The 26996-nt window shown below is 45.4% G+C and overlaps 1 protein-coding gene across 1 annotated transcript in view; it reads right to left on the bottom strand.

Annotated features, from left to right (window-relative positions):
* zfyve27 (zinc finger, FYVE domain containing 27) overlaps nt 1–25536 on the bottom strand; it is a 130154-nt gene extending 104618 nt beyond the window's left edge. Inside the window, exons 1-4 of the mRNA XM_068002039.1 lie at nt 24890–25536; nt 8259–8329; nt 7319–7505; nt 401–496 (exon numbers count right to left, since the gene is read on the bottom strand). Of these exons, the coding sequence (XP_067858140.1) occupies nt 401–496; nt 7319–7505; nt 8259–8329; nt 24890–25197 (662 nt within the window). The 5' untranslated portion in view covers nt 25198–25536. The remainder of the gene's footprint in view (nt 1–400; nt 497–7318; nt 7506–8258; nt 8330–24889) is intronic.
* Between the last annotated feature and the right edge of the window lie 1460 nt (nt 25537–26996).

Here is a 26996-nt window from a genome sequence, read left to right as displayed (position 1 = left end):
GGGGGAGTTCTCCCTGGTATCCTGGACCATTATTTATCCCTCAACCATCGCTAGGACAGATTACCTGGTTGTTACCTCATTGCTGTTTGTGGGATCTTGCAGTGCGCAAATTGGCTGCCGCGTTTCCTACATTAGAACAGTGACTACACTTCAAAATTGGCTGGAAAGCACTTTGGGACGTCTTGAGGTCGTGAAAGGTGCTATAGGAACGCAGGTTCGTTCTTTTTTAAACTCTGTTACACCACCAGAAAGCAAACGGAAACACTACAAGGAGAGATTCCTTAGTCATGGCCATTTCTAGTTTTACCACTGTCCTGGTCGAGGCTGGGAAACTCGCAGTTAAATTTACCTTTACCACCCCTCCCTACCCACCCCCGCTCCAAACTAACCATTCACTTACAGGACAGACAGCGAGTGATCTTCCCAGTGCAGGACTCGATATGCAGCCTCGCAACTACTGCAGGTCTTATTCAGCATCTCATCCAGATGAATTAAGCTGTGGAGGGAAAAAAAAACACAAAAACACGAGCATTAGCGTCAAAGTGGCAATAGGCAAGCACTTTAATCCAATTGTCACCTCTCATGAGGGCATCACGGGAGGGGAGGGGCTCGGGAGGCATGTTCCAAATATTTGACACTAAGTAAGCATGGACACGAGATAGTTATTAGTGTTAAAAATCAGGAGAAAGAGGGCACCTGATATAAATGATGAATTAGTGAGCTAAGTACAACTTAAATAGCAGCTTCTCCGCAGGTGAGTCAATAAACCTTGTAGTAAAGGAAAGCGGCTCACCTTGATGGCAAGGTGATGCACTTTGTATATCACATTACATTGAATATATGGCACAGAAACAGGCCATTCGGTCTATGATGTGGAGATGCCGGTGATGGACTGGGGTTGACAATTGTAAACAATTTTACAACACCAAGTTATAGTCCAGCAATTTTATTTTAAATTCACAAGCTTTCGGAGGCTTCCTCCTTCCTCAGGTAAATGTTTACCTGAGGAAGGAGGAAGCCTCCGAAAGCTTGTGAATTTAAAATAAAATTGCTGGACTATAACTTGGTGTTGTAAAATTGTTTACATTCGGTCTATGCCAGTGTTTATGCTCCACACGAGCCTCTTCCCTCCCTACTTCATCTAACTATCAGCATACCCTTCTATTCCTTTCTCCCTCATGTTCTTATCTAGCGTCCCCTTAAATGCATTATGCTATTCACCTCAACTACTTCTTATGGTAACAAGTTCCATGTTCTAACCACTCTCTGGGTAAAGAGGTTCCTCCTGAATTCCTGTGTATACATGTGTATATCTCATAAATGACTGCTGTTTTTTTTTTAAAGAATATCTAGCAAACTCGCAGGAATGACTGGATCCACCGAGAGGTCCCCCTCATGAAACAGTCTGCACAGAAAATGCAAATGCTATGGAAACATGTCAGAAAGAAATGGACAAGCTCTTGATCTTTTTTTAAATTAGATTTGTGTATGGATTTGGCTGTGATGTGCACGCAAATCTAATAAGCAAATCCTTAAAAACAAGATTCCGTCCAGCACGAACAGACCAACTTGAGTTATGGAATTGTGGCCAAAGTTGGAGCACAGATACAAGGACCGAGCACAGGACTGTCCTGTAATCTTCCCGTCTCAACACTTGCGCTTAGTCGATGGTTTTAAATCGATTTATTTTGAGGCCGGGAACTCCCTAATTGGTTAAGCGGCTCCCGTCAAGCAGCCCGGTCACAGAGGCACGTGTTAATTGAAAGCTGCGAGATATCAAAAAAGGTCACCCTGCCCCAGACAAGATGCATTCTTCCTGTGCTGCTGCACTCCCACTGAGAAACCAAATCACCTTCACCGAAGCTGCCCGAGACGATTAACGAAGATCAGATGGAGAGACAAGATCCCTGACGTTCTTACATAAGCTGAGGTGCCGAGCACGAATTCTCTCATCACGCAGGCACGGCTGCGATGGTCGGGACATGTGGTGTGAATATCTGACGATCGAATCCCGAAGATCGTCTTTTATGGCGCGTCGACAACCGGGAAGCTGTTTTTATGGTGGTCAGCCAAAGAGATATAAAGACTGCTTAACGGCGACTCTGAAACGGTGCAAAATAGATGTCCATAAGTGGGAACAACTTGCTCGGGATTAGAAAGCACGGTGAAAAATCCATCCATGAAGGCACCTCCTCCTAAGAGGCAAGTCACATTGCTGATGCTGAATGTAAACGCCAGCTGAGGAAGTCTCACTTGGAAAATCAAGATCCCCATCCTGGTGTATCCCAGGATCCACTGTTCCATCTGCGGTCGCTTGTTCCCAGCAAAAACAGGTCTCAGTCAGTCAGTCATCAAAGAACTCACTGCAGAAAATGAGATAATATTCCAGCTGTCTTCTTAGATATCGAAGGACAAATGGGGACGACTCCCCAATATTAGATACTGGAAGGGTGTGAGGGATGAGTTATAAACAATATCACTGCCCCATCACATCACGAATTACTGTACTGGAAGGAGAGTCATGGATGCAAACCCACATCCCCTCCACATGCTGCAGCAATGAACTACAGCACTCCAAGTTCTCCACCTGACCCCTCTCCCCCAAGGTCCCTCCTGACCAATTTTCACTATCAATTTTCTTTTAAACCTACAAGGCTTTATTTTATCAAACATAGTCATGTCCAGTTCAAGAAATAAAGGGTGTCAATAAATGCTATCGCCTGGTTTGATGGCTGGTTTGTGTTGAGTTAATTGATCCGAGTTGGGGCAGTGGTGGGGGGGGGTTATAATCAGTCCCAACGTTCCTGGACTAGAAAAAGGAAAACAAAAAAATGAATCAGCTAGGGTTCCCACTCCTGATCGCCATCCAGTAATTCCTGCTGGGTGCGTGTATATGCGTGTGAGCAAGCAGGTGTATATGCAGGCGAGCGTGTCAGATGAAGTTCGGTTGCCTTGTCGCCCACAATCCAATAGCTGACCAACACTCAGTAACAAGACTCACATGTGAAGCATGGCAACACTGGTGAGGTACCAGGGGGTGCTGACACTCATGAAGCCATGTCGTAGCTGACTGAACACATTCAGAATAGGAGAGGAGAAAAAGGGGGGGGGGGGGGGGGTGGGGAATTGGAATTTGAAAACTACACAAAAGGCTGGCACTGGAAAAGTAAGCCTTTACCCAGTCTCTTTGTTTCCCGATTTAGAGTTGGGGATTCCACCCACTCCATCATGGTCAGATGACGAGCTTGCTCCCATTATTTATGGGAACCTATGAACCCTTTCAGCCTCATACCTCAGCCCAGCTGCTACTATACACAAGGTGAAAAGGAAATCTACGAATGCTGCGAATCGAAAAGCAGAAAACGTTGGAAATGTGCAAGCAGGCTAGTCAACATCTAATAAAAGAGACAGGTTAACAATCCAGTTGAGACCACTGGCTGAAGAAAGAAATACCTGCATTTATATAACAGCATCAAGATGTCTCAAAGCATTTCATATAATGAATTACTTTCCGAAGTGCAGTAAATGTTGTTACGTAGGGAAATACAGCAACCGAATTCTGTCAGAAATGTTCCACAAACACACACAAGATGAATGGCCATTTGGGTCTATTTTTTGGCGGTGCTGGTTAAGGGAGGAATATTGGCCAGGAAACCGGGAAAAACTCCCTGCGCTTTTCCAAATACTGCCATGGGATCGTTAATGACATCCTAAACAGGACCTTATTTTAACATGCCAACCAGAGGACAGCAGCTCTGACAATGCAGCACTCTCTCAGTACCGCATTGGTGTGTCGGTCTAGATCATGTGCACAAGTCCTGGTGTGGGGCTCAAACCCACAACTTTCTGACTTAAGAGTGTTTGCGACTTGAGTCAAGGTGACTATGAGCAGCAGCAGGATCTCATGAAGGGTCACACCCAAAAGTTAAACCTATCTTTCTCCTTCAGATGCATGACAAACTTGCTGTGTATTTCCAATATTTTCCTTTCTGCAGCATGTGGACTTCTTAAAACAAAACTCTTAAGTGCAATAAATTTTGATTAAGCTGAGCTGTAATTCACAATAATCCTTTGACATAAGTGACAGAAACACTCTCCCAAGAATTATTGGCACTTTCTCCACCCCCGCCCCACCAAATTGAATTAAAACATGAACAGATACAAGAATACAATTTCTTTGGCACGTTTTTTCATGCAGGACATCAGCTTGACAAGACAAACATCGGATTAAACTAGAAATATGAGCAATCCACACACACATCCTGAAAAGGTTACAAGAAAGGTGGTGGAACGCATTCAAAATGTCACAGGAAAAGCGTAGGGAGACATAAAAATAATACTGTAAAGAGCACTGACTCCAATTCAAACAGACACAAGGATGCCTTTCAAGATTTTCAGGTTTTTTGAAAAATGGTACATTTGCGCCAGGCAGGGCCAGGGAAGGGGATGCAGGATGGTGTAGTGGATTGGAACACAATAATCCAACTCCAATATTCTAATGAAATGGCCCATGCAGCTAGTTCTGGAGCACAGGACTTCAGCACTAGATGTTGTTGGGAACTGTAGCCTTTGCTGTGTCCAGTGCCCTCAGCCATTTCTGGATATTGGGTGGAGTGAATCGAATTGGCTGAAGACTGGTATCTGCGACAGTGGGGACCACGGGAGGAGGCAGAGAAGGATCATCCACTCAGCACGTCTGGCTGAAGATGTTTGCGAATGCTTAAACCTTGCCTTTGCACTAGTGCTGGGCTCCGCCATCACGTGGACCAGCCACATAAATTCCGTGGCTACTAGAGCAGGTCAGAGGTTGGATATTGCGTGGCAAGTGGCTCACCTCCTGACTCCCCAAAGCCTCTGCACCATCTACAAGGCACAAATCAGGAGTGTGACGGAATACTCTCCACTTGCCTGGATTGGGGCAGCTGCAACAACACTCAAGAAGCTCGACACCATCTGGGACAAAGCAATCCACTTGATTGGCACCCTATCCACCAACTTAAACACCCATTCCAACCATCACCGGCGCACCATGTACTATCTACAGGATGTACTGCAGCAACTCGCCAAGGCTTCTTCAGCAGCACCTCCCGAACCAGTGACCTCCACCACCTAGAAGGACAAGGGCAGCAGGCACATGGGAACACCACCACCTGCACGTTCCCCTCCAAGTCACACACCATCCCGACTTGGAAATCACCTCTAAGTTCCTCTCCAAGTCAGCCTGACTTGGACATATATCGGCCGTTCCTTCATTGTCACTGGGTCAAAATCCTGGAACTCCCTCCGTAACAGCCCTGTGGGAGTACCTTCACCACATGGACTGCAGTGGTTCAAGAAAGAGGCTCATCACCACCTTCTCAAGGGACAACTAGGGGTGGGCAATAAATGCCGGCCTTGGAGAGAGGAGGTTCAGAGAAGAAATTCCAGAAATGGGGACCTAGGAGGCTTAAGGCAGGGCCACGAATGGTGGGATGAAGGGAGCGGCGGGTGTACAAAAGGTCAGAGTCAGAGGAACTGAGAGTTGGAGAGTGGCTGTAGGAGGTTATAGAAATGGGAGGGTGGGTGGGGGGAAAACCATGAAGCAATTTGAACACGAGGATAAGATAATTTTAGATTTGAGGCATTGGAGGACCGGAAACCAGCATAGGTCAGTGAAGACAGGGGTGGTGGGTGTGTGGGACTTGATGTGGGATACAATACAAACAGCAGAGCTCTGGATGAGCTGAAGTTTATAGAGGGTGGAAGATGGAAGGCTGACCAAGAGAGCATTGGAATAGTCAAGTCTGGAGGCGATATCTCAAAGCACTTCAAATATAATAAAATATTGTCATGAAGGCAATTGCAAGAGGTCAGAGAACTTGCTTCTGTTGTAGTGCTGACTATACATAATCTGCAGCTTTCATACTGTTGCAACAGAGAAAGACAAAGAAACTTAATCGAGTGGATAAGAAGATGGGCAGGAGAAGGATGAAACGGGCACACAAAGCGAGCACTTCTGTCCTTTCGTTCAAGTGGGTTGAAAACAAAAGTTACAACCAGTCAACAGGAGTGTCCTTTTCCCACCCCCCACCCACCCCCAAATAGGTTTTTGAGGATTTGAAAGCAATGATATAATGTTGAGGGGAAATGGCTGGGAGGAGTTCAGAACAAAAAGGTCATTAAGTACATCCAGCTCACTTCCTCATCCAGCCGAAATCAGGACTCCACCGATCAGTTTTCACCTCTTTCCTACCCCAAATCCGTACTGTCCAGAAGGAATCACTGGTGGTGTTCCACAGTACAAGAATCATGTGCCAATACAGCCTAGCCCCCTTAATTTAAACTGTCTGATAACTGAATTGTTTTTAGTACTAAATTCCTACTTACCCGTGTTACTTACGTTGCTTGATTCAAATTATTGGATAATTTAAACATTTTGGTGGAAAAAAATTTTGAATTTTCAGGAGTAGACAGTGCATAAAAAGGGTGTATATTTAGAAACGACTTCTCCTGTATCACCGAAACCCTCTAAAAGCAGAAGTGTCCAAGCTTTTTGGTCTTCGTAGGTGCTTGAGTATCATGGAGCCTCTCGAGCCCCTTAAGAAGCTTACATTCGCTGTTCTCATTAATTTGCACATACTTCAAGCTGTTGATACCAACAGACCTTGGGTGTTCAGATGTAGGGTTTATCCACCAATGAGGCAACGGCCCCAAGAATAACCCTTTCCAAACAAGACAAAATCGACGAACAACAAATACAAGCACAAATTGCACATTGCCAGGCCGTGCATGGCCCATGGTCCACAGTTTAGAGATCTCTGCTGTAAAGCAGGAGAAAAGAGATCATTGTCTGCCTTGGCTCAGCGGTAGCACTCCCGCCTCTGAGTCAGAAGGTCCCACTCCAGAGACTTGAGCCCATAATCCAGCCTAGCACTCCACTGCAGCAGCGAGGGAATGCTGCATTGTCGGAGGTGCCGTCTTTCGGATGAGACGTTAAACCGAAGCCCTGTCTGTCTCTCAGATGAACATAAAAGATCTCATGGGACTATTTCGAGGAAGAGCAGGGGAGTTCTCCCTGGTGTCTTGATCAATATTTATCCCTCAATCAACATCGCTGAAAACAGAAAATCTGGTCATTATCTCGTTGCTATTTGTGGGACCTTGCTGTGTGCAAATTGGCTGCCGCGTCTCCTACATTACAACAGTGACTACACTTCAAAAGTACTTGATTGGCTGCAAAGCACTTTGGGACGTCCTGAAGTCATGAAAGGCACTATATAAATGCAAGTTCTTAATACCGTCATCACAATACAGGACTACCAAACAGAGATAAACTTACAAAGTTTTGATCTCTACCAGAGCCTCCTGTCTGGTGATTTTGACCTTCTGAAGATCCTCTCTTCGGACACTGTGGCTTTTCCGTCTCATGACAGCCTGCTCAGTGAGCTGCTCTTGGCAACAATCCTGCAAGTACCCAAGTACAGCAGGTGTGGAGATAAATACCACAAGCAGGATGAACCAGCCAGCTGCAGAAGAGAAAACAAGAAACTAAATGGCCACTAAGTACAATTTGCAAAAGAATTTTTATTGCTCTCAAACGGAGGGATGTTTACTGGTGGGGAGTGGAACACTTGCCCCCATTTCAAGCAACCAGTGTAGGCATCAAGCACTCGGCATGGGTGAGATGAGGGGCAAAGCTCCCTCTACAGTACTCCGTTTAAGCACTCCCGGATCAGGTGCTGCACAGGTTACACGCACGTGGCCCCAATAACGGTGTAGAATTTCCGCAGCCGTTTGCCCAACCTCCCGCCGTGACTTCAGCGGGAACCCTGGAGAAACTGGGTAAGTGGCCATTTACCCCATTGCTCTAAGGGTTTCCACCATTCTTCCACCAAAGATATAGCGGGAGATAGCAATGTACCTTCGCATCAGAACAGCATCCCCCCTATTGCACCAGTGTGACATTTTCTATTGCCCACAACAGACTGGGGTCTTATCCATCATAGGCACGATGGGCCGAATGGTCTCCTTCTGTGCTGTAAGATTCTATGATTATGAGATTACCAATTTAGTGCTAAAATTAAGGCACTTTCATATCACTGAGAATTGGAGAGTGTATCCAAACTTATTTCACATTGGAACCTTACAGCCAGCACAGGAGACAAATGTCCCATCGGTCTGGGCAGGATTAGGACACAAGCATCACAGGTTAACGACCAGTATCCAACCCCTGCACCACCCACTCCCCATTCTGGAGACCACATATTATAAATTCTTACCTTCGGTAAGCGCCAGGAATAGCACATTGAGTGCGACGCAACACAACATGGAACATTTGGGCGCTTTCCACCTGCAAAATAGTAAGTTTGATTAATAAATCTGACAGCACCAGCTTCTATAATCCCTCCGCCCGAATTAGGAAGGCACTTAACACGTTGCGGATTTCACGGTGCACTTAGACTCTGGCTACCTGTCTCAAGATCGGCCGCTGCAGTTTGCGTCGAAGCAAGGCTTTGAGAAAATATAAAGACAGCTGACGTTTCGGGTTCAGAGGAAAAGTTTTATACCCAAGACGTCAACGGTCTCGTGTCTTCTCCACAGATGTTGCCTGAACTTCTTCAAAACAGCCTGGCTGAAACTCCAATTCTGCTACCCTGGACAGGGTCCTCTGTGTGCATGTATGTGCGTGCTTACAAACAGGCACAGCATGCCTCCTCAGTAGTTACATTTCAGATGGTACAGGTGGCAGTGTCGGCACTGCGTAAACATTTTATATTAACTGCAACTGGGTTCAAGGGACCAGCCGGGCACTTTTACATTGGGATCGACACCGCATTGGATTGGCATTTCATGGGGTGTCAAACCAAAGCAGTCGGATACTACTCTCTGCAGGGAGCGTCACATTGCTGTGAAGTTAGGCCCTCACTTACCCTACAACACTGCCAATGCAAAAGAGGCACACCACTTGTCACCAATGCTAAGACTACAAGGTATACACATTCTTATAAAGCATCACTCCTCCAAACAAAAACAAATAAGCTTATTCCAGCAAAAGCAACCAGGTTGCATGTTCTGTGCTGGGAAACAGAGATCTCACTGCTACTTTTTTTAAAAATTTTAAAACGCAGAATTTGGGATAAATCTAGGAGACAACCTTACACCTTGAACATGAGTCACTGTTTAACGACATTCTAAATTACAACTATTTCTGAACAACAAGTTGCATTTATATAGCGCCTTTTAAATAATGAAATGTCCCAAGACACTTCACAGGAGTGTAATCAGGCAAAATTTGACACCGAGCCACAGAGATATTAGGACAGATGAGGTGGGTTTTAAGGAGCGACTTAAAAAGGAGGAGGGAGAGGTAGAGAGGGGGAGACTTTTAGGGAGGGAATTCCAGAGCTTAGGGCCTTGGAAGCCGAAGGCACGGCCGCCAATGGTAGGTCGAAGGAAATCGGGGATGCGCAAGAGGCCAGAATTGGAAGAGCACAGAGATCTCGGAGGGTTGTAGGGCTGGAAGAGGTTAGAGAGATTTGGAACAGATTAACACAGAGTGTGCAGACTCTACTGAAGTTGACCTGCGCAGTCTTGCATGATAAGACTCCGTTTCGCTTGTACATACAGTACTATCAAAGTATCCTGATTCTATGTCCTCTGTGGACACATTGGGTAAATGCTGCCCCAAGCAAGACACAACAGGTTCAAGCCCTGATGGGTGTTGAGTTAGCTAACTTCAGCCAAGTGCTGACAACTAGCGTCAGCGCCCCCATGATCCGGGCGGGGGTAAATTTGATCAGTCAGGGTTCCGGTTCAGTGTCCTTTGGCTCCGTATTGAAAACTAGATTGATCAGGATATAGAATCATGGGATCTGAAATTAATGCTGATCAGGACACACAAAACCTCACAATGATTTACAGATTCTGAGCAGTCGTTTTTAAACGGCTGAATTGTAGAATCTTCACCATGGTAGGTACAGCACAGGAGGAGACCATTCGGCCCATCGTGCCTGGGCCAGCTCTTTGAAAGAGCTATTCAATTAGTCCCACTCCTCCTGCTCTTTCCCCATAGCCCTGCAATTTTATCCCCTTCAAGTATTTATCCAATTCCTTTTTGAAAGTTACTATTTGAATCTGCTTCCACCAAGCTTTCAAGCAGTGGAAGCAGATTCAAATAGTAACTTGTGAAAGGGTTGTGGAGGCAGGAACCCTCACAACATTCAAGAAGCATTTGGATGAGCACTTGAAATGCCATAGCATACAAGGCTACGGACCAAATGCTGGAATATGGGATTAGAGTAGACAGGGCTGATGGCCGGCGCGGACACGATGGGCCGAAGGGCCTCTATCCGTGCTGTATAACTCTATAACTCTATGACAGTGCATCCCAGCTCATAATAACACGATGGGTAATTTTTTTTTCCTCATCTCACCTCTGGTTCTTTTTGCCAAATTTCTTAAATTTGTCTCCTCTGGTTATCTGGCTGGAAGATAGGGGAGAAAATCTAACGACAATCCAGACTCTCAAAATAAAAGCCTTTGTGCGTCAGAGAACCTTTAAAAATAGAACTACCCAGATCTGTGTCCTGCTCAGTGGTACCTTAATTACCTCCTGACTTTCTTACAGATTACAGGCCTTTAAATATAAATAGGGTCATAAAATACTACAAATGTAAGTTCATCATATAGCTGGAGAAACACCAACAGGGAGAAAAGATATTTGTTATCATCTGAACACTGAAAATTGTTCTCTTGCTGCTCATAAAAGAGAAATGTATTCACTCATGATACCATTGGAGTGCAATTTACTCACACCACGATTTAATGGAAACTCAGCTTAAATCGGGCAAGGGAGGGAGGAATCATCAAACACAATAGGCTCATTATCTTGTCCATCAGTCCAGCTAATCCTACAGGTGCTCTATCAGGTTGCACCAGCCAAACTCAACATTTGTTTATGGGTGCATTCAAGCTATAACAGCGTCAGTGTAAAATGGTTTCACACGGCAGAGGGAAGATATGGAGGCTTTTTTTTTTAAATGCAGTGAGTTGTTATGATCTGGAATGCACTGCCCGAAAAGGTGGTGGAAGCAGATTCAATAGTAACTTTCAAAAGAGAATTGGACATATCCTTAAAAAAGGAAAAATTTGCAGGGCTATGGGGAAAGAGCAGGGGGGAGTGGGACTAATTGGATAGGATAGCTCTTTCACAGGCACGTAGGGCCGAATGGCTTCCTTCTGTGCTGTATAGTTCTATGATTATGGTATAAATGCAGCCTAAATCTGAAAACAGGGCCCAATCTAACCCCATATCAAAGCAGAGCGAGATTCCCTGGAAGGTGCAGTCTCAAACGAGTCGGTTTAGGCTTTGACACCCAACTCACACTCCGGAAGTTTAACCTCAGTTCAAAACCAAAACCACTTTGCCTGAACGCTAAGCTGATAGTGTGAATGCACTGTAAATTTCCATTTTTACAATATTCACCGTCACCTCCTCTACTGAGGCTAGTGATGTGGGCTGAGATGGGATGCGGCTCTACAAGTGCCCACAGCTCTCCAGTACCTCACGCAGGCAGCTATTCTTCCTGTACAGTCAACATTTTGTGGGCTACAAAATCACAACGGAGCCTGATCCTGGTCTCACTAAACACCAACACACACACAATTTGAAGCAGGACAGCAATCAGGAGAAACTCCCTAACCAAATCAGCTAACTCAGCACAAACCAGGACTTGAACCCAGGACCTTCCCGTGTTTGGCTCAGTACCATGCCAAGCAGTGCATTTACAAAATGAGCCATTGGGGTCATTCATCTTTTTTTTCTCTGTTGGAAAAAGACACGTTTTTAAGGCTCACTATCCCACTGCTCCCTTGATAGTGTAGGTAGTTAAGGATGAATGTAATGGAGTCATACAAAGCAAGAAGATCTCAAGTCTGCACTGACATTACAATTGACTTAAGTTAGGGATGCTACCCAACGACATCTGCTTAATATTCAGATATCAGATCAGCTTCAGCCTTGATGACAGGGCTGTTCAATATCACACTGACATCCACTGCCTAGGCTCACGGGTGAGTCGGTCACTCGAGAAAGAAGATGCAAGGTACACCAGCAAGGTCAACAACTTGAGGAGAGGAAGCAGCAAGGGGAAAAAAAAAAAATCAGTGGAAAGGGGAACGCCCCCAAGGTCATCAGATTTCTATCACTTCGGGATCAGATTCTGTATTTGTTCACTTACTAGTCTCATTGGTTTAAAGCAACAGAAACAATGTTTTTTGCAAATTATAGAAGTTTTCCTCTTTCAGAACAGGGGATTGATCCCAGGACTGTGTCGATATTTCCAAAAGGATCCTCAGAACCATGATAAGTGCTGGGGTCCCTGGAAGTGCGACTGTGTGCGCCTGGGGAGGAGTGGGTGGAGGAATCCCACCCTCAGAAAAGTTTGCCGCTGTTTAAAACATGTGTGAAAGTTAGAAACTGGCAAATTGCTTTATTTGTAAAGCTCTGACAAGTGGCTGGGCGGGATTTTCCACTTTCCGTTTATTGTCAGGAGCAACAAAAACAGGAATCCACAGGATGAAAAAACATACGCAAGGAAGTCAATCCCACACCGAGCGTGAGAATGGAGCAGAGCAACAAAACAGAACCAATGCAGTTGAAAGCAAAAGGTAATCGGTTGAACCCAGCAGTATATAAACATCGGTAATGACTCATTCTATTGGCTAAATATTTTTCAGATTTCATGAAGATACTGGTATGTCAAGTGAAACTATTTTTCATCAGTCATTTGACTATTTTGCTCAAAGGATAATTTTATTTTGCCCGATTGTTCCCTCCCTGTGTTAAATCTTCTTGTTGTACAAGTGCCTGCTGTCCCCCCCACCCAGCTCCACACCTAAGTGGCCAATCATCACGTGCAAGCTTAGATAGGGTTCCTGATCATGGGGGATTGTGGTAGTATCTCATCAGAGCCTGATCCTGTCCTCAACACGTGTATGTGCAACCACCCCCATCACAGATTGTAATCAATAGCAGGAACCTGCTTGATTTTTCTGCTCCCTTTCCCGGGGACATTAAGGTTGATTATAGCTCTACCTCTCCACTGCCTTTGTGCTGTCAGACTGCTTGTTCAACATCCAGTCTTGGAGCCTTAACTTCCTCCAGCTAAACATAAGGAAAAATTAAGCCACCATCTTCAGCCCCACCACAAACTCAGTAACCTTGCCATTGATTACATCCCCCTCCCTGACCAGTGCCTGAAGCGGAACCTCACAGCTCGCAACCTCGGCATCGCATTCAACCCGAGTTGAGCTTCTGACCCCATATCCTCTCCGTCAAAGACCATCTATTTCCACAACATCGCCTGCTTCTGCTCCACCTCAGCCCAGCCGTCGCTGAAACATTCCTTTGTCACCTCAAGACTCGATTACTCTAGCGCTCTCCAGGCTGGCCTCCTACCCAAAAATAAACATCAGCTCATCCAGAAACTCTTCTGCCCATACCCTATCCTGCACAAAGTCTTATTCTCCCACCACCACCCTGGTGCTCAAAGCCCCCCATAGCTTCGGCCCTCCCTATCTCTAACCCCCTTTAGCCCTACAACCCAATTCCCCCGATCTCCCTGTTCTTGACTCCGGCCTCTTCTAAATCCTCCTCTCCCTTTGCTCCACCATTGGGCACTGCGCCTTCAGACCCAATACTCTTGAATCCCCTCCCGAAACCCTGCCCTCACCTCTCCATCTTCCTTAAAACCTACCTCTGTTACCAAGCTTTTGGTCACCATTCTAATCTTTTCTTTGATTCAGTGCCCATTTTCCTTATGGTTTGGTGAAGTGCCTTAGGATGTTTTATTACATTAGAGGCACTACACAGTAGTTGCTGCTGTGGTACCTACATCTCAAGAGTAATTCAACACGAGGCACTATTATAAATGCAAGTCTTTCCTTTTACTTTACTGCTCCAGTGCTGCCTCAGCTCAGAATAGGTAGCTCAGAATAGGTACCTCAGTACAGAACTAGAATCACATAGGTGGCCTTCCTGGTCTACATGGCTCAGTAGTACACCATAGAAAGAAAGAACGTGTTTTATATCATGCCTTTCACGACCTCAGGACATCCCAAAGCGCTTTCCGGCCAATGAAGTTCTTTTTGAAGTGTAGTCACTATTGTAATGTAGGAAGTGTGGCAGCTAATTTGCTCACAGCAAGGTCCCACAAACAGCAATGTGATAATGACCAGATAATCTGTTTTAGTGATGTTGGTTGAGGGATAAATATTGGCCTGGACACCAGGGAGAACTCCCCTCAAAGTAGTGCCGTGGGATCTTTTATGCCCACCTGAGGGGACAGATGGGACCTCGGTTTAATGTCTCATTCGAAAAACAGCACCTCCGACAGTACAGAACTCCCTTAGTACTGCACTGGAGTGTGAAACTAGATTTTGTGCTCAAGTCTCTGGATTGGGACTTGAACCCACAACCTTCTGACTCAGAGATAAGAGTGCTACCACTGAACCATAGCTGACAGACCATATGCTGTATTAACTCAGGGAAAACAGTATTAACATTCTAAACCCACATTCCACGATACATCAATTATGTCTCAAACTGCCTCCAGCCGCAATGGAACACAAAAGAATACACTGGGTCATTAATATAAAACGGCTAACACCCATTTTGTCTGTCGCACACCACATATCAGAATCACACTTGATTGAGGTTCAAGTCAATCAGAAAAAAAGAGCCAGTTCCTTAATGCTGTATGATTCTGGCCTGGAGCCTGAAATTTGCATGCATTTTCCAATCTGCACAATTCCTTCACCACACAATTAAAGCAGCAAAATACTGCGAATGCTGGAAATCTAACTGTTAAAAACCATTAAGTCAGAGCTGGAAGAGGTTGAAGAGTTAAGTTATTTGACCTGAAACGTTAACTCTGTTCGTTTCCCCACAGATGCTGCCTGATTTGCTGAGTATTTCAAGCATTTTGTTTTTATTAAAGACCTGACAATCTGTTTACCTAACAACAATTCGACTTTGTGGCGTTAATGAGATGCAGCTCCATTTTAACACAATATTACATTGTGCACGACATGGTATATGACTCACGTCATTACAAAGCACCATCGCGTCCAACGTACCATAAACAATGCCATAGGAGTCATTTATTTATTTTTTAAAGTCGGCTATATTCACGCACAAGAATCGTGTTGTCACTGAATAATTATTTGATGCTTCCAAAATATCTGCAGAATTAGCATTTTCACCAAAATTTTATTTTATTCATTTTCAACAGCAAAAAATGGCTGCCACATTCATCTACATAATAAGTGAATACGGTTCAAAAAGGTATTTTATTACATAGAATGTACAGCACAAAAACAGGCCATTCAGTCCAACAGGTCTATGCCGGTGTTTATGTTCCACACAAGCCTCCTGCCACCCCTCTTCATCTAACCCTATCAGCATAACCTTCTATTCCTTTCTCCCTCATGTGTTTATCTAGCTCCCCCTTAAATGCATTTCATTGGCTGTGAAGCACTTTGGGACATCCCGAGGACATGAAAGGCATTTTAAAAATGCAAGTTCTTTCTTCCCTCTTTCTTCAAAATGTCTCCATTCCCAGACCTGGAATGCAGATAAGCCTACAGGAAGTTCCCAGATTCAAACTTTTATCTGATCTCTGGTTGTAGGATTGCTACAATTGGCTTCAGTGCCCCTTGGCAGGGGGAGGAACAGAAAGGAATCAACAGGGTTCCTGCACCTCAGTGCTTTCCAGCAAAACCTGTTAAAATTGTATGGGCCTGAACAGCGGGTCATCTGTGCGAACAAGAGATCAAGAGGAGATTATGGGGCGATTTGATACAAATTATAGAAGGATGGAATAGAGTAGGTAGAAACAGACTGATCTGAGTGATTGAGGGATCGAGAGCAAGGGGACAATGATGTAAGAGACCTAGGAAAGAGGGGAGACTGTGGAATTCACTCTCAGAGTTAGTAATCAAAGCAGAGGCCCAATTAACATTTAATTGGTTAGATATTTGGTTAAGGGAAAGAGGAATTAAGGAATATGCAAACAGAACATGCACATGGGACTAGGACAATTGCTCATGTGCAGGATAAACACCAACAGACTGGCTGGACCAAACGGCCTGTTTCCGTGTTGTAATTGCTATGTAATTATGTGATGCAGTTGATCAGTGAGTTTTGGCAAGCTAAAGAGGCACACAAAGAACGGTCAAGGACAGCTGCTAACCGTAGAAGTGGACCGCAAGGAGAGGTCAACATGTTGAATTTAGAAAGCTTGTCCAGAAAAGACAGAATGTAGGCAGGCCCCAGCCAAGCCCACACAAACCCATAATGGATTGCCTAGGTGGATCACCCTCCATTTTCCCATTCTCTGGGACAGTGCTGCTCTCTGCTAGATACCTCCCTCCATCCAGCAAGGCACCCAAGACCAAGAACACACCTCACAAGAAGTGATCAGGAATCCACAACCTTCTATTCCGCCATGAACAGAACCTCAGTTATCCAATCCATGATCTACGAGTCACACTTTTGTAGACACTTTGCATCCAACTGTGGTCTCAACATACACAAAAAAAATTACTTTATTTATTAAACGAATGGATCTTCTGCTGCACTGCTCACACTAAGTCGAATGATACACTGCTTTTTTAAAAAAAAATTAGTTCATGGGATGTGGGCGTCGCTGGCAAGGCCAGCATTTATTGCCCATCCATAATTGCCCTTGAGAAGCTGGTGGTGAGCCGCCGCAGTCCGTGTGGTGAAGGTCCTACCTAACAACACTGTGGGAGAGAGTTCCAGGATTTTGACCCAGCGACGATGAAGGAATGGTGATATATTTCCAAGTCGGAATGACGTTTGACTTGGAGGGGAACGTGCAGGTGGTGTTGTTCCCATGTGCCTGCTGCCCTTGTCCTTCCAGATGGTGGAGGTCGCGGGTTTGGGAGGTGCTGTCGAAGAAGCCTTGGCAAGTTGCTGCAGTGCATCCTGTAGATGGTACACACTGCAGCCACGGTGCACCGGTGGTGAAGGGAGTGAATGTTTAAGGTGGTGGATGGGGTGCCAATAAAGCGGGCTGCTTTGTCCTGGATGGTGTTGAGCTTCTTGAGTGTTGTTGGAGCTGCACTCATCCAGGCAAGTGGAGAGTATTCCATCACACTCCTGACTTGTGGCTTGTAGATGGTGGAAAGGCTTTGGGGAGTCAGGAGGGGGGTCACTCACCGCAGAATACCCAGCCTCTGACCTGCTCTTGTAGCCACAGTATTTATGTGGCTGGTCCAGTTAAGTTTCTGGTCAATGGTGAATCCCAGGATGTTGATGGTGGAAGATTCAGCGATGGTAATGTCATTGAATGTCAAGGGGAGGTGGTTACATTCTCTCTTGTCGGAGATGGTCATTGCCTGGCACTTGTCTGGCACAAATGTTATTTGCCACTTATGAGCCCAAGCCTGGATGTTGTCCAGGTCTTGCTGCATGCGGGCACGGACTGCTTAATTATCTGAGGGGTTGCAAATGGAACTGAACATTGTGCAATCAGCAAACATCCCCATTTCTGACCTTATGATGGAAGGAAGGTCATTAATGAAGCAGCTGAAGATGGTTGGGCCTAGGACACTGCCCTGAGGAACTCCTGCAGCAATGCCCTGGGGCTGAGATAATTGGTCTCCAACAACCACTACCATCTTCCTTTGTGCTAGGTATGACTCCAGCCACTGGCGAGTTTTACCCCTGATTCCCATTGACTTCAATTTTACTAGGGCTCCTTGGTGTCACACTCGGTCAAATGCTGCCTTGATGTCAAGGGCAGTCACTCTCACCTCTGGAATTCAGCTCTTTTGTCCATGTTTGGACCAAGGCTGTAATGAAGTCTGGAGCCGAGTGGTCCTGGCGGAATCCAAACTGAGCATCGGTGAGCAGGTTATTGGTGAGTAAGTGCCACTTGATAGCACTGTCGACGACACCTTCCATCACTTTGCTGATGATTGAGAGTAGACTGATGGGGCGGTAATTGGCCGGATTGGATTTATCCTTTTTGTGGACAGGACATACCTGGGCAATTCTCCGCATTGTCAGGTAGATGCCAGTGTTGTAGCTGTACTGGAACAGTTTGGCTAGAGGCACGCGCGGCTAGTTTTGGAGCACAAGTCTTCAGCACTACAGCTGGGATGTTGTCGGGGCCCATAGCCTTTGCTGTATCCAGTGCACTCAGCCGTTTCTTGATATCACGTGGAGTGAATCGAATTGGCTGAAGACTGGCTTCCGTGATGGTGGGGATATCGGGAGGAGGCCGAGATGGATCATCCACTCGGCACTTCTGGCTGAAGATGATTGCAAACGCTTCAGTCTTGTCTTTTGCACTCATGTGCTGGACTCCGCCATCATTGAGGATGGGAATGCTCACAGAGCCTCCTCCTCCCGTTAGTTGTTTAATTGTCCACCACCATTCACGACTGGATGTGGCAGGACTGCAGAGCTTTGATCTGATCCGTTGGTTGTGGAATCGCTTAGCTCTGTCTATAGCATGTTGCTTCCGCTGTTTAGCATGCATGTGGTCCTGTGTTGTAGCTTCACCAGGTTGCACCTCATTTATGACTACAAGAATACTATACCATTTAACACAATGTATTATGCTACAATGGGGCCATGGTTATCTAGCCTGACCCTTTAATGTCTCAGGTCTAATTGTTGGAAATACATATTCTAAGTTCTGATATAGGATCCTTGGCTTTATAAATAGAGGCATAGAGTACAAAAGCAAGGAAGTTATGTTATATCTTTATAAATCACTGTTGAGGCCTCTGCTAGAGTATTGTGTTCAATTCTGGGCATCACATTTTAGGAAGGATGTCAAGGCCTTAGAGAGGGTGCAGAAGAGATTTACGAGAATGGTACCAGGGATGAGGGACTTCAGTTATGTGGAGAGACTGGAGAAGCTGGGGTTATTCTCCTTAGAGCAGAGAAGATTTGATAGAGATGTTCAAAATCATGAATGATTTTGATAGTTTCTCCTTATTTACTCTCTGTTTCCAGTGGCAGAATGGTCAGTAACCAGAAGACACAGATTTAAGGTAATTGGCAAAAGAACCAGGGGCGACAAGAGGAAAATAAATTTTACACAGTGAGTTGTATGATCTGGAATGCACTGCCTGAAAGGGCGGTGGAAGCAGATTCAACAGTAACTTTCAAATGGGAATTGGATAAATGCTTGAAGGGAAAAAATGTGCAGGGCTATGGGGCAAGAGCCAGGAAGTGGGACTAATTGGATAGCTCTACCAAAGAGCCGGCACAGGCATGATGGGCCAAATGGCCTCCTTCTGTGTTGTATCATTTCATAGTTGTCGTTGGTGAGGGGAGTTTTTAGATTGGCAGGTACTTACAAATTTCTGGCACCGGGTCAGAAGAAACCATCACAAAATGACTGGCTTTCTCCCTTTTCTAAAAAAAAATTCCAATATTTTTGACACTCTCAAGTATGGCATCTGCACACTTTATGCAAGAAATACTATTTAAGAGAGAGAGATGAGAGGACAAAGACTGGGCAGTAATCAGTTGGAATGTTTTCTTTTAAAAACCTCTGTGGTCCTGGGTTTAAATGCAACCCAAACTAATGGTACAAAAGTCTCCTCTCTCGGCCAGCTTTAACGATCTGAAATAGATGGAGCTTGAAGCAGTCTCAAATCAATTCAAAATCATTAAACAAATCTACTTGCAATTCTGAAATAACCGGCACTCTCTCCTTTTATTGTAAAATTCTCATCCTTGTTTTCAAATCCCTCCATGGCCTCGCCCCTCTCTATCTCTGTAACCTCCTCCAGCCCTACAACCCTCCGAGATCTCTGCGCTCCTCCAATTCTGGCCTCTTGCGCATCCCCGATTCTCATCGCTCCACCACTGGCGGCTGTGCCTTCAGCTGCCTAGGCCCTAAGCTCTGGAATTCCCTCCCTAAACCTCTCTGTCTCTCTCTCTCTCTCTCTCCTCCTTCAAGGTGCTCCTTAAAACCTACCTCTTTAAACCAAGCTTTTGGTCACCTGTCCTAATATCTCCTTATGTGGCTCGGTGTCAAATTTTGTTTGATAAATCGCTCCTGTGAAGCGCCTTGGGACATTTTACTACGTTAAAGGTGCTGTATAAATGCAAGTGGTTGTTCTTGTTGTTCCAAGCTTGGACATATCCCCCAAAGTGGGGGGTGGGGGAGGAGGAGGCAGAGGAGGGTGGGCAAAGCTATAAAATTAGGAAATCATTCTACATATTAATAACTGATGTCCCAAATTATTTATATACAGACAAGAACTCCCCCACCAGAAGTTCAATGTACAAATCTGCACTGTTTAATTTCAGTGTTCAAGACCCTTCAGGAATTGGAAGAGAAGTTTAGTGACAAGTCTGTCTTTTTTCTTTTACGCAATCTCCCTCGATCCCTTCTCACACCCATTCATACAGTCCAATTGAATGGCCTCCCATGGTAACTTATTTCACAACTCCATAACACTTTTCAGTAAAGCATTTCTGACTGACTTCCCTTCTTATTCCTCACTTCCTAATTTTTAAACTTGTGCTCCACGGGATTTGAACCGTGAACAATTTGTTTTTGTAAGTGTGACCAACCGCACCAACGGAATCCTTGCTCAACCAGTTCCCGCAGCATGTTGCCCCAAGCTGATTAAGACAGTGAGTAGCTGAGTGAGGCGTTCACACCAAGGAGGTCCTTGGTTCTAGCCCCGATCGGAGGTGAAATGACGGAGCTACGATTAGCCGTGACGACGTTGCAATGCGAAGACAGTAAGGCTGGAATTCCTAGATCAAATGAGACAAAGGGCCTTCATCGCCCAAACCGATCATGATGAGTCACAATGTTTAAATAACTTAAATGAGCCCAGTGGCCTATGCAAAACGACAAAGGTACACTTGAGGTCATAAATATTGATTACATGGAATTTGCATGCAAAGAAATGAAAGAGAATTTTTTTTTTGTTGCTGTTGGTTGAAGGAAAAATGTTGGCCAAGACACTAGTAGACTTCTTTAAATAGTACCATGGGATCTTCAATGTCCACCTAAGTGGGTAGATGGGGCACTGGATTAAAGTTTCATCTAGAGGTCAGCACTAGAGTACTGCCTCAGTGGAGTGTCATGAGCTCGTGTCGCAGTATGGAGCGCAAAAACACAACCTTTTGACTCGATAAGGAGAGTACTACCAACTGGGCCAAGATGACACACAAATCCAGGCTCACACTTAGCACAGCGGTGTGAAACCTGGTTCTGCCATCAAACTGCCCGTTGCTGACCACCTGCAAGAATGGTCCACCCATCGTTCATTAAATAGGAGGATATGTCCTTCACTGAAAAGAGGCATCAGAAGGTGCAGCCAACAGCGGGCGGACATGCTGTTCCCCCTCTGTCAGTTACACTCGAGTACACATAACCCGACCTTCCTGGAAATGACAGCATGTAACGCCATGAAAATGCGAGTCTACAAATAGACACCCGTCAACAGTATTAAACAGGGGATATCGGCACACTGCCTTGCTTCAATGTCCGATACCCTTAACATCTCACACCCTTGCTGCTCCCCCCAGTGTAGCGCACACACACCGTGCTTGCCACACTGTGAACCCAAAAAAAAGTAAGATACAGTGAAGACTTTGCAAATGTTTACCAGTGTTAAGGTATCACATGACAAAACGACACGTCACTGTGGAGTCTCACCCATAGATCGATTGTATTACGAAAGCTTTTTAATTAGGCTTTTGAAGGGAAGGAGAGGGGTAGCAACAAACCAGAAGTTCCATACCCTGTGGCCAACTGCACTCACCCATGCTGCTGTGGAACAGACTGAGCCACAGCGGTTTGTCAGTGAGAGCTTCAGGACAACCCAAAGAGCTTCACAGCCAATGAATTACTTTTGAACTGCAGTCACTGTTGTCACATAGGCAAATGTGGCAGCCAATTGCTGCACAACAAGATTCCACCAAAATGTGGTTCATCAACAATAACTCTTTCCCAGGACTACCCCACTCAGCTACACATTCCACCCAACTGCCAGGGATCTCATTTCCAGATCCTACATTGGCCTGTCCCCTTACTCCTCCAGCACTTCTCCCTGTTTGAGCACTTCATTCTCTACCAAATCTCCTGCCTTTCATTCAAGGTTCACATTGCCTACTGTCCCTCCAAGGTCTCTGGTGACTTTCTCATCAAAATCTATTATCCTCATTTCATCCTTGCTCCAAGTAACTTCTCATTCTCAGCAACTTCAGCATGCACCCAAAACCATCTTACCCACCCCCTCCTCCAACTCCAGAGACTTCAGCACAAAATCTAGGCAAACACTTCAGTGCAGTACTGAGCAAGTGCTGCATTGTCGGAGGTGCCGTCTTTTGGACGAGACGTCTGCCCTCTCATGTGGACGTTCAAAGAGCAGGGGCGTTCTCCCCGGTGTCCTGGCCAATATTTATCCCTCAACCAACATCACTTTTAAAAAAAAACAGATGATCTGGTCATTATCACATTACTGTTTGTGGGACCTTGCTGTGCGCAAATTCGCAGCTGCGTTTCCTACATTACAACAGTGACTACACTTCAAAAGTACTTCAATGGCTGTAAAGCACTTTGGGACATCCTGAGGTTGTGACAGGCGCTATATAAAGGCAATTTTTTTCTTTCCTTTCCTCTACCCTCCTCAACCTCACCATGCACCAACTCCTCCCTCCATAACCATTCTATCATGTGAGCCCTCACCACCTTAGCCTCAGTCACTGAGGAGATTTCCTGTCATTTGCTTGTCTCCTTCAGCGTCCATATCTCCTCGCTTGCCTCCAACTTTTCTGCTTTCACCTCAGAAAAAAGTACATCTTTCCCACCCCCCAGGATTTCAAATTCTCAACGCTCTTTCCTCGGGTTCTCCAGCTACTATGACTGCACCATGTCCATTGATTTACTCAACAACTGCCTTGCTTATACGTCCGATGCCCTTAGCATCTCCCACCCTTGCTGCTCCCCCCAGTATAGTATGCACCTCTGCAGCTCAAATCCAAGGCAGCCTGGAATGTACATAGCACATGACCAGCCTGGTCAATGCTACCACACCTGGCTCTCACACTTCAAGCAGCATCACCTCTCACTCTCGGCAACCAAATCCTCTTCCTACTCCAGGAACCAAATCCTCTTACTATTCCAGGGCAAGGACAACTGGCTTATAAATTTCACAGAACTAATTTAATCAAGTGGTTCTGACAATGTCATAAACTGCCAGAACAGAGTTAGTGCGGTTTGTGCAGCAAAATCCAGAGGTTACATGGAAACCATACAGAGGTGCTCATGAAGAAGCATCCGGTGAAACTTTCCCCCCCCCTCCGCTCACAACACACAGAACACTGACACCAATCATTGTTGGAATGGATCACTCTGTCATTTGTGCATTACAACAAGATTAGCATAGGCAAGGCTCGTCTGACTCTCGACAAAATCACAAGACAGGACTATCATCAGAACCTTTAGCCCATTTGAGCTCACCCTTCCAAAATACACAACCTACCATCCCCTATGACAACACTAGCTGTCTCTTAAATTGATCTAGCACTTAGGTCTTAGCCTCAGCAGTGGCTCAGTGGTAGAAATCTCGCCTTGGAGTCAAGTGGTCATGGGTTCAAGCCCCACTCCAGAGACTTGAGCACGTAATCTAAGCTGACAAGGAGTGCTGCACAGTCAGAGGTGCCATCTTTCAGATGAGACTTTAAACCGAGGTCCCATCTGCCCTCTCAGGTGCAAGTAATAGACCTCAGGGTACTATTCGAAGAAGAGCTGAGGAGTTCTCCCCAGTGCCCTGGCCAATATTTATCCCTCAGCCAACATCACTAAAGGAGTTTATCTGGTCATTATCTCATTGCTGTCTGTGGGACCTTGCTGTGTGTAAATTGGCTGCCATTTTTCCTACATTACAACAGTGACCTCACTTCAAAACTACTTTATTGGCTGTAAAGAGTTTGGGATGTCCTGAGGATGTGAAAAGCACTATATAAATGCAAGTTCTTTCTTTCTTTCCTGTCAACTTGTTCCAACTATTGATCACATTCTCCTCAAAACTAAATGACCTTTGGCAAACAACTTTTCATGAAGACACTTCAAACAAACTTCCAGTTACCTCTTATACCTTATAATCCTTGAATGGATCAAAAAATTAAGCAGCGCGCTGAAGAGCCAGATCCAAAGGATCTGTATAGAGAACGGTAAGTATCGATAGCACATAGAGGGGGAATTGGGGGATGCCAGAAAAAGCATTACCACTAGCCAATACGCTATATACTACATTTTATTCTGTAATATACTATTATACAACCACAAAAATAAAACACTTCCCAATTTGTCATTTTCCCCCTCTCCCCCGCCGACACCATTACAGACCACCACATTTACAATTCCCGAGTCAAACCACTATAAACAGTGAAGTATAAACCTCAGGCCAAGCTGAGAGTTTACTGTGCTGAAAGTGTTCAATAAACTATTTTCTGCTAGCTACAAAATTTGCTTTAAATCACATCATTGCGTGACGAAAATTGTCACCTTCACCAAAATACAAATGTAAGGAGTCTTACACCAGGTTATAGTCCAACAGAAACTGTTGGACTATAACCTGGTGTTGTAAGACTCCTTACATTTGTCCACCCCAGTCCATCACCGGTGCATCTCCACATCATCACCAAAATACACACCAGGCTCTTTGCCCCACTGCTGCCCACATGCAAAAAAAAAACTATGTCCTTTTATTTATTTAAATAAACAAACCAACCACCAAACAGCAAATACTAAAAACCAACTACAGACCATCAGGAGACAAGTTTTTAAAAAGAGAGTGAAAAAAAAACCCCCCCATCAACAAATACATACTATACCTGATTAGATACTTCACCATCTCCCAGAAGTCGTACAGCGGCTCTGCAAAGAGCTCCAGTCTCTTGAAAGCCACCACCAGGCTGAGGAGGTCGAAGGTCTGAGGGGGCTTGGGCCTGGACTTGAGCTCTGCAGTGGGGTTGGTCTCTGGCTCGGGGAGGGGGCTGCTGCTGCTGCTGGTGGTGGTGGTGCCGAGCGGGGAGGTGCTGGTGCAGGTGAGGGTGGTGGGGCTACCAGCAGAGTCCTTCCTCTCCCCACTCTCTGCTCCAGCAGCCTCCCAGGTAGGAAGAGTCTCCAAACCAGGCTGCATATCTCCAAATATATATTTATATTTATATATATATAGACACACACACACGTATGTAAATATATATATATATATTTAATAATTATATATAAAATTGAGGTACAAATGCTGCACAGACACTAAAACCCAATTTATGAACACAATGCTAAGCTAGTAGGGGGGGGGTCACTGAGGGGTCAGGGCGTTGCTAGGAGACGGATCGGTGGCCGCCATGTCGGCTTCGGACGCTCAGGTAAGTCGGCCGCGCTCTTCGCCCCGGCGCTCGCCGTGTGTTTCTAACCCTCCCCCGGCACTTCCTCCGTCCCGGAACGATTCTTTTCTTTCTCTCCGCCTCTCTCCCTCCCTCTCAGCCAACGGCAGCCGCCGGCGTCACTCACCGGCCGTCCCACCCCCGCCCCCCCCCCCCGTAACTAGGCCCTGCCCCGGCCAGGGGAGAGCAGTCGAGCGTACCCGCTTCATCGATGGACGGTAGCGCGTAGAGGTCACGCGTTGGCCAACAGCAAACTTGCGTTTAGAAGCAAAAAATGTCTCCAGGCGCTTCACAGGAGCGTTAGCAACCAAAATTTGACACAATATTCTCTCTCTCTCTCTCTCTCCCTCCCCCCAGCAAAAAGAAACCTTAAAATGGTTTATATTTTCTTCTAAGTGTAAAGTTAAAGAAAAATCATATTTTACTCAACTGTGATTGGCTTAGTATAAGAATTTTTCTTCATTTAACGCTTGGAGAGATCTGTACCCCAAATGGAGTTTTTAATTCCATTGACTGCTGATTTTTTTCCCCGCCTGAACTGGCTGATAAATTTTTCATTGAGATGAGATGCACATCAAAACTTGGGATACAAAAAAAAATCTAACATAGAAAAGGCTGCAAATGAAGGGTGAAACTCGCAGGGCTACGGGGAAAGAGCAGTAGGGAAGTGGGACTAATTGGATGGCTCTTTCAAAGAGCCGGCACAGGCATGATGGGCCAAATGGCCTATTACTTTGTATGATGAAATGCATAGCAGGGCCATCAACATGCAAAAAGAGAAACAACAACAATTTGCATTTATATAACGTAGTAAAATTTCCCAAGGCTCTAAACAGGAGCATACTCAGACAAAATTTGACACTGATCCACATAAGGAGATATTAGGACATGTTTGGTCAAAAAGGTAGGTTTCATGGAGCATCTTAAAGAAGGGGAGAGAGGTAGAGAGATGCCGAGGTATAGGGAGGGAATTCCAGACCTTGGAGCTTAGACAGCTTGATGCAGAGCTTTCATTCTGAAGAGACTGATTAACGACTCAGGTACAAACATGTCACAGGTAGGCTTACTATTTTAAATATGTATTTTTTTTTAAAAATCAATGTGATTACATTTTGAGATAGTAAAACATATGACAAGAATGGACCATTTTGTCTGAGATTCAGCATGGTATTGTTTTTTTTTATTCGTTCATGGGATGTGGGCATCGCTGGTGAGGCCGGCATTTATTGCCCATCCCTAATTGCCCTTGAGAAGGTGGTGGTGAGCCGCCTTCTTGAACCGCTGCAGTCCGTGTGGTGAAGGTTCTCCCACAGTGCTGTTAGGAAGGGAGTTCCAGTATTTTGACCCAGCGACGATGAAGGAACGGCCGATATATTTCCAGGTCGGGATGGTGTGTGACTTGGAGGGGAACGTGCAGGTGGTGTTGTTCCCATGTGCCTGCTGCTCTTGTCCTTCTAGGTGGTAGAGGTCGCGGGTTTGGGAGGTGCTGTCGAAGAAGCCTTGGCGAGTTGCTGCAGTGCATCCTGTAGATGGTACACACTGCAGCCACTGT

The sequence above is a fragment of the Heptranchias perlo genome, chromosome 21, assembly GCF_035084215.1.
Source record: "Heptranchias perlo isolate sHepPer1 chromosome 21, sHepPer1.hap1, whole genome shotgun sequence".
Classification (NCBI taxonomy): domain Eukaryota; kingdom Metazoa; phylum Chordata; class Chondrichthyes; order Hexanchiformes; family Hexanchidae; genus Heptranchias; species Heptranchias perlo.
This window is presented reverse-complemented; position numbering and strand designations above follow the sequence as displayed.